Raw genomic sequence first — 17,438 nt, 5'->3', positions numbered from 1 at the left:
CTGCACCCAATATCACATATAGCTTCCCACTGCCTTAAAAAAAAAAAAAAAAAAACTTTTCCTAATCAAGGCCCTGTGCAATTTGGCTTCAATTTGGCTGAACTGACTGCTTGAATCTCTTATCTCCCTCTGTACTCCAATATATACCCCAGTTTTCTCAAACCGTTGATTCTTTGCATATGCTTTTTCCTTTGTCTGGAATGCCCTTCCCCTCTTCTTCACTTAATTGTATCCTTTAAGATACAGTTTGATTTCCTGTAATTGCTCAAAAAAAAACTAAAGTCTTAGGTGTTAATCTAACAAAATACCTTATAGGACTTATGCTGAAAACAATACAACACTGATGAAAAAAAGCAAAGAGTATCTAAATAAATGGACAAATATATTATGTTCATGGATTGGAAAAATCAACATAATAAAGAGGTCAATTCTTCCCAAACCAATATACAGAACTAATACAATTCCTACCACAATCTCAGCAACGCTGTTTATATATACAAGATTATTCTAAAATTTATATGGAAAGGCAAATAGCTAAAACAATTTTAAAGAAGGAATCAGTCAATCGAATTTTAAGACTTATTATACAGCTACAGCAATCAACTCAGTGTGGTATTGGCAGAAGGACATATACATCAATGGAACAGAATCAGGAACCCAGAAACAGAGTTACACAATTAATTTTTGACTAATGTGCAAAAGCAATTCAAGGCAGAAGGGTAGCCTATTCAACAAGTGGTGCTGGAACAAGTGGACAACCATAGGCAAAGAAATGAACCGTGACTTAAGTCTCACTCTTTACACAGAAATTCACTCAAAATGGACCACTGACTTAAAACATAAAACTATAAAATATTTAGGAAAAAAAGGTGGAGAAAATCTTCAAAATCTAGGACTAGACAGAGTTCTTAAACTTGACACCAAAAAATCCTTAAAAAGAAAAATTAATAAATTGAGCTTCATAAAACTAAAACCTTTTTTATCTGTAAAAGACTCTATTAAGAAGATGAAAAGACAAGCTACACAGTAGGAGAATATATTTGCTAACCACATATGTGACAAAAGAATAGTATCTAAAATACAGGAAGAACTCTAAAAACTCAATATTAAAAAAAATCCAATTAGAAAATGGACAAAAGACACAAAGAGACATTTCACTGAAGAGGACATACAGAAGACAATCATATGAAAAGATGTTCAACTTCATTAGCTGTCAGCAAGATGCAAAATAAAACCAATATGACATATCAGTACACACTTATCAGAATGGCTAAAATAAAAAAATACTGACAACACCCAATGCTGGCAAGGATGTGGAGCAGCTGGATCACTCGTATATTGCTGATGTAAATGTAAACTGAAATACAGCTACTCTAGAAAATAGTGTGCCAGGTTTTTTTTTTTTTTTTTAAACTAAGCATACAAGTACCATTCAACCCTGCAACTGCATTACTGAGCATTTATCTCAGAGAAACAAAAATCTCCACACAAAAACCTGCACATAAATGCCTATAGCAGCTTTCCTCTTAATAGCCAAAACCTGAAAACAACTCAGATGCCCTTCCACAAGTAAATGGTGAAAGAAATGGTAGCATGTCTAAATATAATACCTACTCAGCAATAAAAAGGAACAAACTACTGAAACACTCAAGAGCCTGCATATATCTCCAGAGAATTATTCTGATTGAAAATAAGATTGTTGAAATGACAAAATTGAACACAGAAAAGATGGGTGGTTTCCAGGGGATGGAAGAGGAGTTGATCCATTTTAACTGTATCAATGTCAATATCCTGGTTGTGATATGATACTATTTTTGCCAGAGTTGAAGGAAAACAAGTAAAAAGTACATGTGCTCTCTCTCTGTTAGTTCTTACAACTGTACATGAATCTACAATTATCTCAAAATAAAAAATTTATTTTAAAAAATTTCAAAGTAACTTCCTCAAAAAGGAATTAGTCTCTATTCTTCTACACCCCTAATATCCAGCATTTATCCCAAATATATTCATAAAAGTTATATTAATTGTAAAACACTTCATGCTCTATTGTATTTACCATTTTAACCATCCATTTGCATAAATCTTTGTGGCACCTAAACATATTAGCAATAGTTATCATTGTAAGCAAGGACTTTCACATCTGTATCTGCCATTAGATTACAAGTTTCTTAAGCACAAGAATGTATCTAGTTTATTTTTCAGTATCCAAAATTAAAAATTTAATTTTGGATACTTAAAATTTTTAAGTATCCAAAATTTTTCTTAATAATTTTTTCTTAATATTCTACTATGTGAAAATCATATTTGCCTGGATCTAACATATATCAAGCCTGTATTTTTTAAAAAATACAACCCTTCATTAAAAAGTAAAATACTGAGAAAAAAATATTATTGAGTCCTACATAGGAGACTCTAAAAGATAGCAAATTCTAGATAATTCAGATAAGACACTAATACTATCTAATGCCCAAAGGATATGTCACTTTCTTTGCAAGACAAGACACTATTAACTCAATTTTTAAACTGAGAAACATGGCAGCATTTTAGAACAAGAGCCTCTCCATGCTAAGCCATGAAAACTACACGCCACAATGACATAAAACCTCACTCAAAATCAAGCCGACTTTGAACTATTAACAGGCTTCTCTCAGCATTTCATCCTGTCTTAGGTTCTTTTGAACTTATTTCCTGATTCTAAAACTCAAGCAGCACCTAGAAAATTCCTTCTATCCATCTTAATATCCTTTTCACCTTCAAGACTCCCCTTGGCTTACATCATTATGACCCTGAAACCAATATCAAATCTAGAAAGATACAACATAATGTATTATATGAAATATTTTTGAAGGCTTGCTTTACACTCTAATAGAATAGAAATTCATTTTGTAGCTTGAAAGCAGTTTTATTAAGAAAGAGTTCCATATTATAGTCATCCTCTGTCAAAGGCCTTTTCAACATGTTGATTTTCATTTTATATGCATCATTCCCACAGCATTTCATAATGCAAATTGGTCATTAAGCAGTAATAGTTGCAAATGCAACATAGCTCCTTTGACTGGTGCTTTGCTTTGTTTATCATAATAATGGGTGAAGCTAATAAGAGGGTACATAAGAAGTTCTGTGCTAATGACGTTATGAGTAGTGACAGGAATGAGTCACTTTCTCAAGTGAAAGTTCATTATAATCAAATATGGATTTTCACTATGATCTTTAAATATCACACATATATGGCTATTTTTATTAGTAAAAGTCCTTCAAGAAATACAATTTTGAATTGCAAATGTTAAACACTATGGTCTGAACAACCGTTTCCAAGAAAATAATTATCGTCCTCATATTTTTTTTGGAACATAATTATTGAAATCTAGCAAAGAAAACAGAGCATCCTCTTACAGTAAAAACATTAAAATTATCCAGAGTTTTGGGGGTTTTGTTTTAATTAATTTTACTGAAGTATAGTTGATTTACAATGTTGTGTTAATTTCTACTCTACAGCAAAGTGATTCAGTAATACATATATAAATTATCCAAAGTTTTCATTTGTTTAGATATATGAAATCATGCTATCAGTAAGAAAAAAACTGAAAGTTCTCATAACTTTTATATATTTACATAAACTCTGTAACTATATTACCTGCCATATTGTCTAGTACATCTGAGCCCCAGTCTTCTTGAAACACTGATGTTAAAATACTGTCAAATAAATGAAGTTCCTTTGCACCAACAATTTTGTCACGAAATAAGCGCCGCGCTTCATATGCTACAATTTCTAATACGTAATCTAGAGGATGGTTTGAGGATCCTAAAAAGGCAAAATTTTCTTTAATTATAATAAAATTCCAATGATTTAAAAATGGTCTGTTTCAACAAAATATTAGAAAGAAATAAAGAATGAGAATCTACATACCATTATTTTGGCATCAGATAAATAGAATAAAGGGAAAAAGAGTTAAAATTCATTTTGTTAATGAGTCGGTAAACTTTTTTGATTCTTTAAAGGATATGTTAAACACTATAATCTCTAGTTGTTCAATAAAAATATCAATCCCCAAGAGCATATTAAACATGCTTTAGCTACAAAGGATAACAATTACATTTTTTCCCAAATCAAGTTTTAATAGTGACAATCATACTTTAGGAGAGGAAGCATAATAAAATATCATAATTTTAATATCATGTTTAAATTTAATATTAACATTTTAATTTTTAAAATACTATAATTACAATACTCATTTGTCTATTACAAATATAATATACAGTATAAACACACACACACACAATATGACATTCTAAAGAGAGATAAGTGATTTGAAATCATAAAAGCAAAACTTACCTCCTTCTAAATCATATCTGAATAAGCCAAGAACCCACTGGGTAAGGATGCAAGGAGTAAAGAAATAGTGGCTATAATCATCAACTGTAAATTTGGCCCGCACCTGAAAAAAATATAGTAAATGATCTGTCTACTCTTTTAAATATATAATCAGGCTATAAATTTTTCAGTCACCTTAAATTCATAGGAATGTCAATTTCTACCAGTGGCTGGAACTGTATTTCAATATTACTTATTTCCTCAGTTATCTTGTATTCTATATTTTATGCATTTAAAAACATTATCTAAGAGAGGTTGTTCATAAACTTCAACAAATTGCCAAAGGTCCATGGAAAAAAATAAAATGAAAGGTTTAAAAGCCCTGCTAAAGAAAGGAATTCAAGGAAAGCTAACCTAAATTTTATAAAATGGTAGTTATAATTCCAACGTGCTTATGGGTGTAAGACAGACCCATTTTATAATGGTGGGACCCACAGAGCTATCTTATGTTCAAGAAATCATTGAACTTTTAACAAATCAAAGTGCCACAATTCAACATATAACCAACAAGAGAAGAGCCTCTCCCTTCCTCTCTACGGATGGAGCTACTGCTCTTATTCTGGCCTTGACTGCCTAACATTTGAATTAATTTAGAAAAACATAGCTTTATCTTTCCCCACTTCTACTCCAATACTATAAAAAGCATCCTCCACAAACACTTCCATAACTTTCACATGCTATTCCCTTTACCCAAGAAGACTCTCTTTCACCTCCAGCCACTTTGTGAATTTCTCTTTATTTTTCAAAACTTAGACCACATTTCATCTCCTCTTAAAATTTACAATAGCCAGGACATGGAAGCAACCTAAGTGTCCATCGACAGATGAATGGATAAAGAAGATGTGGCACAAATATACAATGGAATATTACTCAGCCATAAAAAGAAACAAAATTGAGTTATCTGTAGTGAGGTGGATGGACCTAGAGTCTGTCATACAGAGTGAAGTAAGTCAGAAAGAGAAAAACAAATACCATATGCTAACACATGTATATGGAATCTAAAAAAAAAAAACGATTCTTAAGAACCTAGGGGCAGGACAGGAATAAAGATGCATATGTAGAGAATGGACTTGAGGACATGGGGAGGGGGAAGGGTAAGCTGGGACGAAATGAGAGAGTGGCATGGACATATATACACTGCCAAATGTAAAATAGCTAGTGGGAAGCAGCCATATAGCACAGGGAGATCAGCTCGGTGCTCTGTGACCGCCTAAAGGGGTGGGATAGGGAGGCTGGGAGGGAGACGCAAGAGAGAGGACATATGGGGATATATGTATATGTATAGCTGATTCACTTTGTTATAAAGCAGAAACTAACACACCATTGTAAAGCAACTATATACTCCAATAAAGATGTTAAAAAAAATAAAAAATCTAGCACACACAACAAAGCTATTCACTCCCTCTTCCATGCTATCTCTGTAACTGGTGCATATTGTTACTGATAGACTTATTACACTGTATTAATAGTTTATTTATATGATCAGGTCCCTCATTAGACTGTGCATTTCTAGGGAATAGTAACTCAGTCATCTTTATATCCCTAGAACTAGCACTGGAAAGAGAAGGTACTCAATAAATATCTTCTGCATCCTTAATGCCTATTTTCAAGTATCACCCCACTTTATCAGAGTATTTTAGACACTTCCTCACAGATAAAGGGAAAGAAATAAACATCAAGAACTACTCTTGGGTTTGAAGCCTGAAAGACAGAAACTGATAGAAGTCAGGAGAAAGATCTAGTTTTGGAAAGAAGATGAACCCCACTGTAAATAAGCTAAATTTGAAATCAAAGCAGAATGACCATCTACCCACTGATTTATTCATTCAATATTTATTGGGTGTCTATTAGAAACTATGCCAGTAGCCAAAAAAAAAAAAAAAAAGAAACTATGCCAGAAGATACAATAATGAATAATGCACACACAAGCATCTATCCTCACAGAGTCACTCTCCAGTAGAAAAGTATAATAAATGACAGGAAAAGAAAAGCTGAGCATCAACACAAATCAGGATTAAAGGTAGCCCGTTGGGAGTAATACCAATAGACATGAAAACTACAATGTAAGTGAATATATACCTGTTCATACACTTGTACCATAGATCCTGCTAAGAGATAAATTTTTGATGAAGAACCCCAAATAGTATGATTCTTCAGATTTTTATGTAGAACTGGTTTCAAATATGCTCCATAAATTGTCTGTAATTGCTCTCTTTCTGGGTAACTAAAAAAAAGCATATAAGAAGTTGAAATAAATCAACATTCTAAACTATTTCTTTTTTAAGATTTTTTTAGATGTGGACCATATTTGAAGTCTTTATTGAACTTGTTACAATATTGCTTCTGTTTTATGTTTTGGTTTTTTGGCCACGAGGCACGTGGGATCTTAGCTCCCTGACCAGGGATCGAACCTGCACCCCCTGCATTGGAAGGCGAAGTCTTAACCACTGGACCACCAGGGAAGTCCCCTAAATTATTATTTTAATGTTAAGTTATAGCAATGGTTTTCAAACTGTGTGGTTTTCAAATTGTAAGGCCTAAATACGTCCAAGGTTTACTCAAGGGCTAAGGCCAGGCTCACAGTCCCTATTGTTACTTCAACTAAATCAGATCCCTAATTATCTGTTTTCAAATACTAAGGATTCTAATAGAGGATTCCAATGAAATTACTTAAAAACATAATTGTTTAAAAGACCACTGATCTTTAGAAAGGGCCAAAGGAAAATTCTGCTTAAGAAAAAGTATTTTGAATTAAGTATAGTCTGTACAAAGAGCAGTAATCCACCTTAGAACTACAGAAGTAGAAAGCAACAAATAAAATCAACCTGTTTCTCCCTAAGCAAAATCTATTTCGGTACAGCTTAATTGGTTGCTGTAACATTTCTAAAAGAAGAATGTTAATAGACGGGGGTAGTTTATCATGAAAGCACAAAAACAAGATTTTGTAAGGCAAAGTATAACAGAGGATGTAGCATCATAAAATTCGAGTCCATGTAACAATTATGGACCATGGAGATGGATGGGTATGTTACAATTAATATTATAAGCCACTAAATGACCTAACTCTACTTCGTTAAAATTTAAACTATATTTTTAGTTATCTATATAGAATTTGATTGTATTTTTGTTTTAAATAACCCATAAAACATTTAAATCTAAAACCCACCATTCAGATTCCTGAGATTGACATTTAGAGACAATACAAAGCAGTTCTGTTTTATTTCTAATATATAACAAGTATTGATTAAAGCCTTCATCACCCTAAATTACTGCCTACAGTTTAGGAAGGATAGGAAAAAAATAACATCAGAGCTTAAGTTTGACTATTTTTATATTCTACATTTTGAAGTAGTATCATTAATATATACCTTTCACAAAATGCAATGTATGTCTCCCCAAGTCAAAAAAATCTTTTAATACAATGATACGTACTCTACAGCACAAAGACGAACAATAGACGTAAATCTGGTAGTAAGCTTATGTCTTCCCAGTCTTCCTCCAGCTGACACAGAAGCAACAATTTGAATATTTTCTAAACCAACCCATTCCAAATTTTCATCATAAAATCCTTGATATGTCAATACCTATTTGAAAATAAATATATTTAAGTGTTTTATGCTTAAGATTTTCTAATCATGATATATTTTGCATAAAATTCAATTGTTTCCAAATGCAATCATCATCAGAGGATTATGGTTACTGGGAAATGGGGGGGGGATTAACTGGGAGATTGGGATCAACATATACACACTACTATGTATAAAACAGATAACTAATAAGGACCTATTGTATAGCACAGGGAACTCTACTCAATACTCTGTAATGACCTATATGGGAAAAGAATCTAAAGAGTGGATATATGTATAGGTATAACTGATTCACTTTGCTGTACAGCAAAAACTAACACAACATTGTAAATCAACTATATTCCAATAATTTTTTTTAATTTTAAAAAGACTCTGTTCAATTAATGTTAGCTGAATTATCCTCATTTTTTAAAATGCTTTTCAAATAAATATTAAAATCCAGGTGATAGTATAAATCCACCAGCAATTATCAAAAAAGAAAGTGAAAGTGGGCTTCCCTGGTGGTGCAGTGGTTGAGAGTCCGCCTGCCGATGCAGGGGACACGGGTTTGTGCCCCGGTCCGGGAGGATACCCCATGCCGTGGAGTGGCTGGGCCCGTGAGCCATGACCGCTGGGCCTGTGTGTCCAGAGCCTTGCTCCACAACGGGAGAGGCCACAGCGGTGAGAGGCCCGCGTACCGCAAAAAAAAAAAAAATGTTTAAATTTATAAAAAGTGAAAGAAATCAGGAAAAATATAAGGATAATATTTTTTCTATAAATATTTTATTATATTCTGCAGTTATATAGAAAGCAAAATGTGAACCAATATGAGTATATTAAGCTCTAATTTAGAATTTAGAGTTTCTAATGTGATGTAAATCACATAAAGTAAAAAAAATCTTCCACAGTGACTGAAGCATGACTGAGGAAGTCTAACCGCTCTCAGAAGAATGCATACCTAAAAGAATGAAGCAAAAACTTCCCCAGCTCCAGCACCATCCCCAGCTTCTGCTTTCCTCCATTTTTTAGGAATAAAGGGTAGGTAAATGGTGTGGGGTAAAGGTTGTTTTTATTCCTGTCATATATCATCTGGATGTAATACTAATTTTTAGATGGAGGAAGATCAAAGAAAGTAGCCCTGGAACAAGTGTGAGATGCTTCAAGAGTTTAATTTCCATGACACATGCTAGATAAAACTAGCCCTAAAAAGGAAAGCAGCTTTGCTATCTATAAGAAGAGTTAATGAAATTAAATTGTTTCCAATTATATCAAAACACTTCAAGTGATAAGACCCACCTGCTGCAGGAAAGCTATCAAAGTACTGGTCCCCCATTTATCAAGCTTGGGTAGGTTGATATCTTTTAAGTACAGAACAAGTCTCTCACAGTCTTTTGGTCTATACACTCGGCCAGTATTAGTACTGATTACCATGCAAGTCTGGCTCAGTTTCTGCAGGAGATGCCGAGAAGTAGTTTGTGCACTACAGTGAACTGTAGCAATTTGAGTGGACCGGAGTTGGGAAAAGGCATACCTGAGCAGCATCCTGAGAAAGATATAAAACATTTGACTTCGTAAATGCAACCAATAAAATACTTTTTATACTCAGTACAAAATTTCTATTTTTAAATATTTCAGTTTCTAAATTACGTATGATGTTTAAGGGAAAAGTGGTAAAAATATATATGGTTTCCATAACTATCCATAGCTATGAAGGTAAGCTTTCTAAATTTTAGACTGGAAAAAAAAATAATTCATATTTTAAGGTATTCTTGGGACTCTATCAGCAAAAAAAAAAAAAAAAAAATCACAGTTCACAGAAATAATTCAGTTTGAAAAAGTATGCATAAAAAGTATTGTTTCCCCACAGTTGAAGGAAAGATTTTAAAATATTAAGTCCTCCAAGTTAAAAAAAAAATTACTATGACTTTACAGAATTGTTTAAGTCTTACTAGAAATGTGAAAATAATAATCCATATTTCTTTATTTCCAAAAAACTACACTCAGAAGGCACTAAAAATAGGTTGAATTCCACTGAATTAAAAGCTGTTTTTAAATAGCTAACTTCAAGATTCATTTTTTATAACTACAGCATATAGTAGTTTGCGAGTACATCAGATATTCATTTTTTATGATTGTACGCACAGATTCTTTTTCAGAGTATCTTCTTCTAATTCCATTGGAAAACACATAACTTGGCAGAAAAAAGGACATATTTTTCTCTATAGTCATATTATCTTTACAAGTAGTGACAATAAAGAGTCCTTCATGAAAATGTAAATGCTACTTTAACCAAAAAAAAAAGGTAACAAAAGCTGTTAAGTCATTTTAAAACAGGAGAGAAGCATAAATCCACAATATGCACCTCGATTAACATTTTTCTATTCTTACCCTTTGCCACATCCTTCTGGTCCGACAAGAATAAATGGCTGTTTAGTATCAGAACTTAACCAAGGTTTGAAATAATCTAGACCTCGTTGCATGTCAGGAGTCTGAATGACTGGAAGAGTTTGGCTATTACTGAAATCATCAGCAGTCAAGTTTTCTGGCTTCTTCAGCACGTAAGATGCTAATCGTCCTCTACTGGAGTCATAGTAGGTGTCCATTGGTTTGTGAGGGTCCGGAGGAGATTCTCGTGCCCAAGTAAAAACCTTAAGAGGAAAAAGTTGTGAAAGATTTTCATATACAGTGCTCCAAACAGAGTATGTGAAATTTTAATTCTTTAAAGTAAATGCTCCAAAGAGAATCATCTTATTTAAAGAAAAAAAAAAAAAAAAAAAAACTTCACATGCACTAAACTTACCTAATATCCTTAATAATTATAGTAACATTTTATCTGAAACATTACTCTCTGAATGATCATTTAAGCAAATAAAAGTCATCTGGTTCACACATATGTTGTACAAATATATTCAACTTTTAACTGAATTCTTATGAACACTAAATTACAAATTGTACAATGCAGGACTCCTAGACCTTTCATTTCCAGTACATTTTGGTACTGAACATTCCACTGTCACTACCACTGCTCTCAACTTGTTCTTCTTTCTTACACGAAAAACTGTTATCTGCACAGATACACAGCAGAGAGTTAGCCCCTAATGCCACTCTTCAACAGCTTTAGTCTAAACTTTGGCAATAAAATTTCTGCTTAAAAGCAGCATATAATATGACATTGAGTGGTAGCAATGAGAAGCATCTGGTAACAGAGGCAACAGAACAGCCATGGAAAGAAAACCAGAACAGAGAAAGCAATAAATGGTGATATCAATGAAACAAAGGGATAAAAATGCAGAAAAATATGTTGGAGCCAACCCAAAGGAATATGTGTTCAATTATTTCAACAGAGGCCAATAGGAAGAAATTCCTTAATATGTAGAATTTAGTTTTATAAACATGGCTGAAATATACATTTGCATTTAATAAAGAAAAGATTTATAATGATTACTCCATCCAAGCATTCCTAACTGCTAAAACTCTTCTGGTTAAAAAAAAATGATTAAAAATATGTTATTTTAAGATTAAAAATTAATAAAATAATTATATTTATTTACATAGCTAAGTATCAAAAATATCTAACAAAAAAGGTATAGTCAGAACTTTAGCCTATTAAATATTATTTTGTAAAATTTTAATATCATAAAATATTACACACTAGTTCAAAGGAGAAAATAAGTATATATGTACCTATGTACTTATACAGACGGTCCCCAACTTACAATGGCTCGAATTAAAGATTTTTCAAGTTTACAATAGGGCGAAAGTGATACGCATTCAGTAAAAACCGTACTTTGAACTTTGATCTTTTCCCAGGCTAGTGATAATGTGGTAAGATACCTTCCTGTGATGCTGGGCAGTGGCAGTGAGTGGCAGCAAACTGCAGCTTGGGCAGTCAGCCACAAAATCACCAGGGTAAACAACTGATATGCTTACAACCATACTATTTTTCACTTTCTGTTTAACAGTCAAGAAATTACATTCTATTCAACACTTTATTATAAAATAGGCTTTGTGTTAGATGATTTTGCCCAAGTGTAGTCTAATGTACGTGTTCTGAGTACTTTAAGACAGGCTAGACTGAATTATGATATTTGATAGGTTAGGTGTAGTAAATGCATTTTCGACTTAGGATATTTTCAACTTATGATGGGTTTATCTGGATGTAACCCCATCATAATTCGAGGAAGATCTGTATATAAATGCATTATTATTGTATTAAATGCATAATTTCAAAATTTTAAAGTTCTATACCAAGGATCAATGAAAATTAACAAAAAATGTTGACTAAACATAGGCTTTAAATGTGTATTACCTCTTTGGTGAATTCCAGACGTGACTTCATGCTCAGATTTCCACCTAGCCCCCTTATGAGATTAATAATAAATTGATCATGATCTCTGCATCCATGTAGATGTGATAAACCATTCATCACAGTCCCAACCGAACTTGTTTCTACCACATAGTCATTCTGTTGATTAAAATCCATGTTACAGGCAAAAGGTAAATATTAACCAGTAAATTAGAACCATACACAGATTGATGTTTACTTATCTTGTCAAGGATAATCTTTAAATTAATCCCCCTTCTCAAGTTATAGAAAGTTTAGATTTCAATTTATATATATAAACTTTGAAAATAAAAAGTAATCATAAAAACACAATTGTGTATTTCTAGCTGAAAGTGCTGAATTCCTCAAAGAGATACACAGTTTGTTTACTTCCTAAACCTGAAGAATATAAAAAAAAAAAGGTAAGTCAATGAGCATTGGTCTAAAAGTAATAGTCCCTCATTTCCACTTGCTGATAGAAAAGAAGCTAGAGGCAAAGGCTAGATTAATGGCTCTGGACAAGAAAGAAAAGTAAAAGCAGGCTTAAAAACAATTTGGAACTTTTTCTCTACGCAGAATTTTAAAATGAAACTTTTGGACTCCGGTGGTGTAGATGATTTTGATCTGTGGACCTCTGGGGCCCTGTGTAACTGCCAGGGAGTTAGAAGGGGAAAGCGTTCTCATTCCTTCTCTAAGTATTTGCTGAGAATCAATTATGCATTAGGATCTGTATGTGGTGCTAGGTATTTTTTTAAAAAGGTGAATTAAACAGAGCACTTGTCTTAATGGAAGTCAAGTCTAGTAGAGGAGATGGTTAACACGTTGTGGCAGAAGCCATAGAGCAGAGGAAGAGTGTATTCTGAGAAAGGATAACTCAGATTGAGGGCTCAAGGTCTCTTTGAAAAAGGTGACATTTAAGCTAACATTAAAAGAATGAGATCTATCTGACATGCAGAGAACACAGCATATGCAATAGTAAGCCACCGGCGCAGTTAAGGAATTAAAAGACGCTTATGCCTGAGTAAGCAAAGGAAGAGCAGTTCAAGTCAGAAAGGTAGGCAAGGGCCAGGGTATGTGCAACTGTATAGGCCGTGGTAAGGAGTGCAAATTTTATTTTCAGTGCCTTTAAACGTTAAGAGAATAAAAGGACCCAATTTACATTTTTTTAAAAAGCACTCTGCCTGCATAATAAATATTTTTCAAAGAATGGAGAAATAGGTGGAAAAATGGGAAAAAGGGAGGAGATGAGTAGAAATCCAATGGCTTAGGCCATACTAAGAGTTCTAGGCTTTAAAGGCAAGATAAAGGAAACCTACATATTTTCTTCTAGATTGCCTGATTTGCTAAATACAAGAAAGTAAAGCTCTAGTTATAAATAAAATCAGCACTTGACTAGAGCATTCATTATAGTATATCTCTCAGAATCTGAACATGGTGAATAAAGCACAGAATAAAGAAAGAAGGAACACTCAACACATTAAAAAAATTTCAAAAAATAACAGGGAACTGACCTCAGAACAGAATTAGTTTATTTTCTAACTGAATCTTTGGTATCCACTCTATGGTTTAATAATCTTATCCTGTTATCATTTCTATAGTCACAAACCCCTTTTCTTCAATACATTCTATTTAGTATTCTATTTCTCATTCTAACATTAACAGCATGCAAGTAGATGACCTCAAGGTATTTGCATTGGAGAGCCTTGTTAGGCTTTGTATGTTTTATATTAATGAAATAACAACACACCTACTGAAAAGGTGCTACAAACATAGGCATCAGGTATTTAATTAAGCTCATGTACTCTGATTCACTACTCTGTTATTAACAAACTTTGGTTCTGGGGATACAACAAGGACTATAACAGGCTTAGTCCTTGCCCTCAAGGTGCTTATAGTTGAATGAAAGCAATTATAATATAGTTGAAGGACACAGTACACTGCTGCAGAAGCACAAAGAGGTAGACAGCTCAGTCATACTGAGGGCTGGTGGGAGTGGTTCTTCCCTGAAGTCTCCGGGAAAACCTATCTCATTTGTGTCATTTCCTCCCAAATCCCTATTCCTCCATCATTCATCCTTACAAAAAAAGTTTAGAAAACTAAAGTGAGATTGCCATTTCTCTACGTGATTTGTTCAACCCCAAGTACTGACCTCTAAATCAAGTTCAGATTAATAATCAGATACTTAAAAAAAAAACCCTCATTGCTATTTATTTCCTCCATTTTTATATGTTCATGTTTTTTATAAAAGCAATGACATAAAAGAAAAACCAAGAAAATTTGAAAAAATCATGTAGATACATGAAAATTGTCTTCTTTGCACACTAAACTTCTATTCATGCTTCAAATTCAAAATTAAATGTGATCTCCTTTTTAAAAATTTTCCTAGAAGGCAATACTCTCTTCATCCTGTTATATTGTGATTATCTTTTTACATGTCATTTTCCCCCATGAGACAAACCCTTCGCAGGGATAGTGATTGTCCTGTTAACGTTCGCCTCGCAAAGTCTTGTCTAGGGCGTCTATTAGATATTCAATAAATTTTTGTTGAATAAACAAATGTTTTAATAATGTTATAAATAACTCACCATTCTTTCTCTACTTTAGTATTAACTTGTCATTATTTTTAGCATGAAATATATGCAGATATTTATTGACACAGTAAAATGTGACAGCAAGATGGGTTTGCTAGTAAAACTTAGAAAGGCATTCCAATGTTCAAGATTTTTAGGCAAGCAGTGCCAGGTATCGTGGATAGACGAATTCAAGTGTTTTAAGACTAACACAATAAAAAGTTATACCATGAAATACAGTGGGACAGCAATGAAGACATCTACCCCTCACTCCACCCTCATATTCTGTCAGAGCTCCTATACTAAAAGGCAGTTAAATGTAAGCAACACTCAATCATTATACTTCTTGCCTAAATAATTATGAAATATTATAATTATCTTACCTGCTTTAGAACCCATTGTAAAGCCTTTTCAAAATAATCCCCAATCCAGTTTTCAAGATTATTTCTATATTTAGGAGGCTGGTTCCTCAACCAAGATTTTATCAGAGAATTAAGATTCGTCTCTTCATCACTGAAACACATTAACAAACATGTAAGAAACTATTTAGAAAGAAATTGTGAATTTACTTTCAAAATAAATTTCTGCTCCAATAAACATCCTACACATGTACTCTATCTGCTACTATATAAGAATTCACTTTATTTACTTCCGTATATGTATGTGTGTATATATTACTTCTACATATATACACATATTGTGTGTATACATTACTTCTACATATATACACAATACAGGTATATATAGTATCATATATATGTCATTTTCTATAAAATAAAGCAAATAAATTTCATCTATATCATCATAAGTATAGATTAAAGAAGATTTACACATCTACAAGCTAGCCAAGAACTGGTCTAAACCCTTCCTACCCAAAGTGTGGTCTACAGAATCCCAAGTCCCATCCCAGACTTAATGAAGCAAAATCTTCACTTTAACAATATCCCTGGGTGATTCAAATGCACATTAAACTTCAAGTTGCACTGCATCTTAATGCAGATATTTAAAAGTACTTTTTCTTTTTCTCTGTCTCCAAAAAAGCCAAACACCTAAATTCCCATGCCACTACTGAAACTAGAAGATCATCCTAAAGTAAAATATAATTTTTAGCAAAGCATTTAATTATATGAGTAACATCAAATGATTGAAATTAAACATAATATAGACATCTTATTCAAAATTATATGTTGCATATTTATAAAAATTATAGTAAAAACAACTCATAATTAATAATTTTAGAAGTTACAAGGGCTCACAATTTTATCATTTTTCCCATCTTCTACCAGTGTTTCATAGCAACATGAGTAAATACTGAGTTCCTGAATTTCTCCTCCCATATTTCTAACCAGTTTAATAAGCAAAAGAAAAAATGAAAAGATCAAAGGTAAATATTTAAACTACATTTGATAAGCTCAAAACAGACAAAGCAAAGATGCTAAACTCCTTCAGAATAAAGACTTTGTTGTCACAGTATCTCCTCAGTGCCCACGGCAACTACATGTCTTGGTTTGTCTAAGACAATCTTGATTTATATCAGTTATCCCAGCATAATTAATAGCATTCTCTTTCATTATTAAAAGGTCCTCATTTGGCCTATTGCATCGCAAGTGCAAATATCTGCTGAAGAAATGAATAAAACCTAAAACTAAGGTACAAGTTAATAAAAAAGCAACGAAAAATAATTAATATGTTTTTGTATTTTACATGAAATCATATATATTCATTATGCCTCTCACAAACAATATCTGGTTCACCAACAATGTTCAAATCCTCTACAGCAACATGCGGCTATACAGGCATAATGCTCTACAATATGGCATTCTACTTACCCCTTATTTCATTTATATCCTAGCTTATATTATAATTGCTGTTATATTTATATTATCTCCTTTGTGAACGTATGCTCCATAAAGACAAGCTCTTCATAAATATAAGCCCTTCATAACTGTTAGCTTTACTCCTTTCTTGCTGTCTCTCCTAAAATGCCTAACTTAACATCATATAGGTAATGGGCATTCAATAAATATTTTAAAATTTAGTGATAAACTTCCCTTTTATCCTATTTTTTCTCACAAGATTATAAGAATACATTGAATAAATAAGATAAATTGTGTGAGATACTGCTATAAAAGCTATAAACCCAATGTTGTATTATTTTTTAAATAATTAACACCTCAAAATATTAATTGGGAGTTTATGGCTAGTTTAATATAAATGTTTCCTACAATATTATCAAAGAAGTAAGCAATTAAATAATTTTGGAAACAATCTGAATGAACTTGATAACCCTATCATGTGTCATATAACATCAAAAATGGTTTCAAATGATTCTAAAAGAGTAGAGAACTTTATATAGACCGATAAAAATCAAACTCTAAAACATAAATTCAAAAGGCAAAAGAAAACTTTCTAATTACTCATTTTGGGAAGAAACTGGCTCAAATATCCATGTTCTAGTATGTGACTACTGTATATGAAATCTAAAATCAGTTCGTTATTTATTTTTGCTCTTCAAGCCTCTTCCAAATACACTGAAGAAAGAAAATATTAAGTAAAGAGGTTTCCAACCTGTAAAACTTCTCTGAACTCAATCATAATATTTAAAT

General features: G+C 32.6%; 1 protein-coding gene across 1 annotated transcript in view; it reads right to left on the bottom strand.

The window, feature by feature from the left end:
- The window catches only part of DYNC2H1 (dynein cytoplasmic 2 heavy chain 1), a 400,170-nt gene that overhangs the window by 304,619 nt on the left and 78,113 nt on the right, over positions 1-17,438 (bottom strand). The window contains exons 40-47 of the mRNA XM_082626481.1: positions 15,216-15,345; positions 12,248-12,403; positions 10,327-10,586; positions 9,235-9,481; positions 7,805-7,956; positions 6,452-6,596; positions 4,334-4,436; positions 3,635-3,802 (exon numbers count right to left, since the gene is read on the bottom strand). Of these exons, the coding sequence (XP_082482607.1) occupies positions 3,635-3,802; positions 4,334-4,436; positions 6,452-6,596; positions 7,805-7,956; positions 9,235-9,481; positions 10,327-10,586; positions 12,248-12,403; positions 15,216-15,345 (1,361 nt within the window). The remainder of the gene's footprint in view (positions 1-3,634; positions 3,803-4,333; positions 4,437-6,451; positions 6,597-7,804; positions 7,957-9,234; positions 9,482-10,326; positions 10,587-12,247; positions 12,404-15,215; positions 15,346-17,438) is intronic.

The sequence above is a fragment of the Mesoplodon mirus genome (genome assembly GCF_964341445.2).
Source record: "Mesoplodon mirus genome assembly, chromosome: 7".
NCBI lineage: Eukaryota > Metazoa > Chordata > Mammalia > Artiodactyla > Ziphiidae > Mesoplodon > Mesoplodon mirus.
This window is presented reverse-complemented; position numbering and strand designations above follow the sequence as displayed.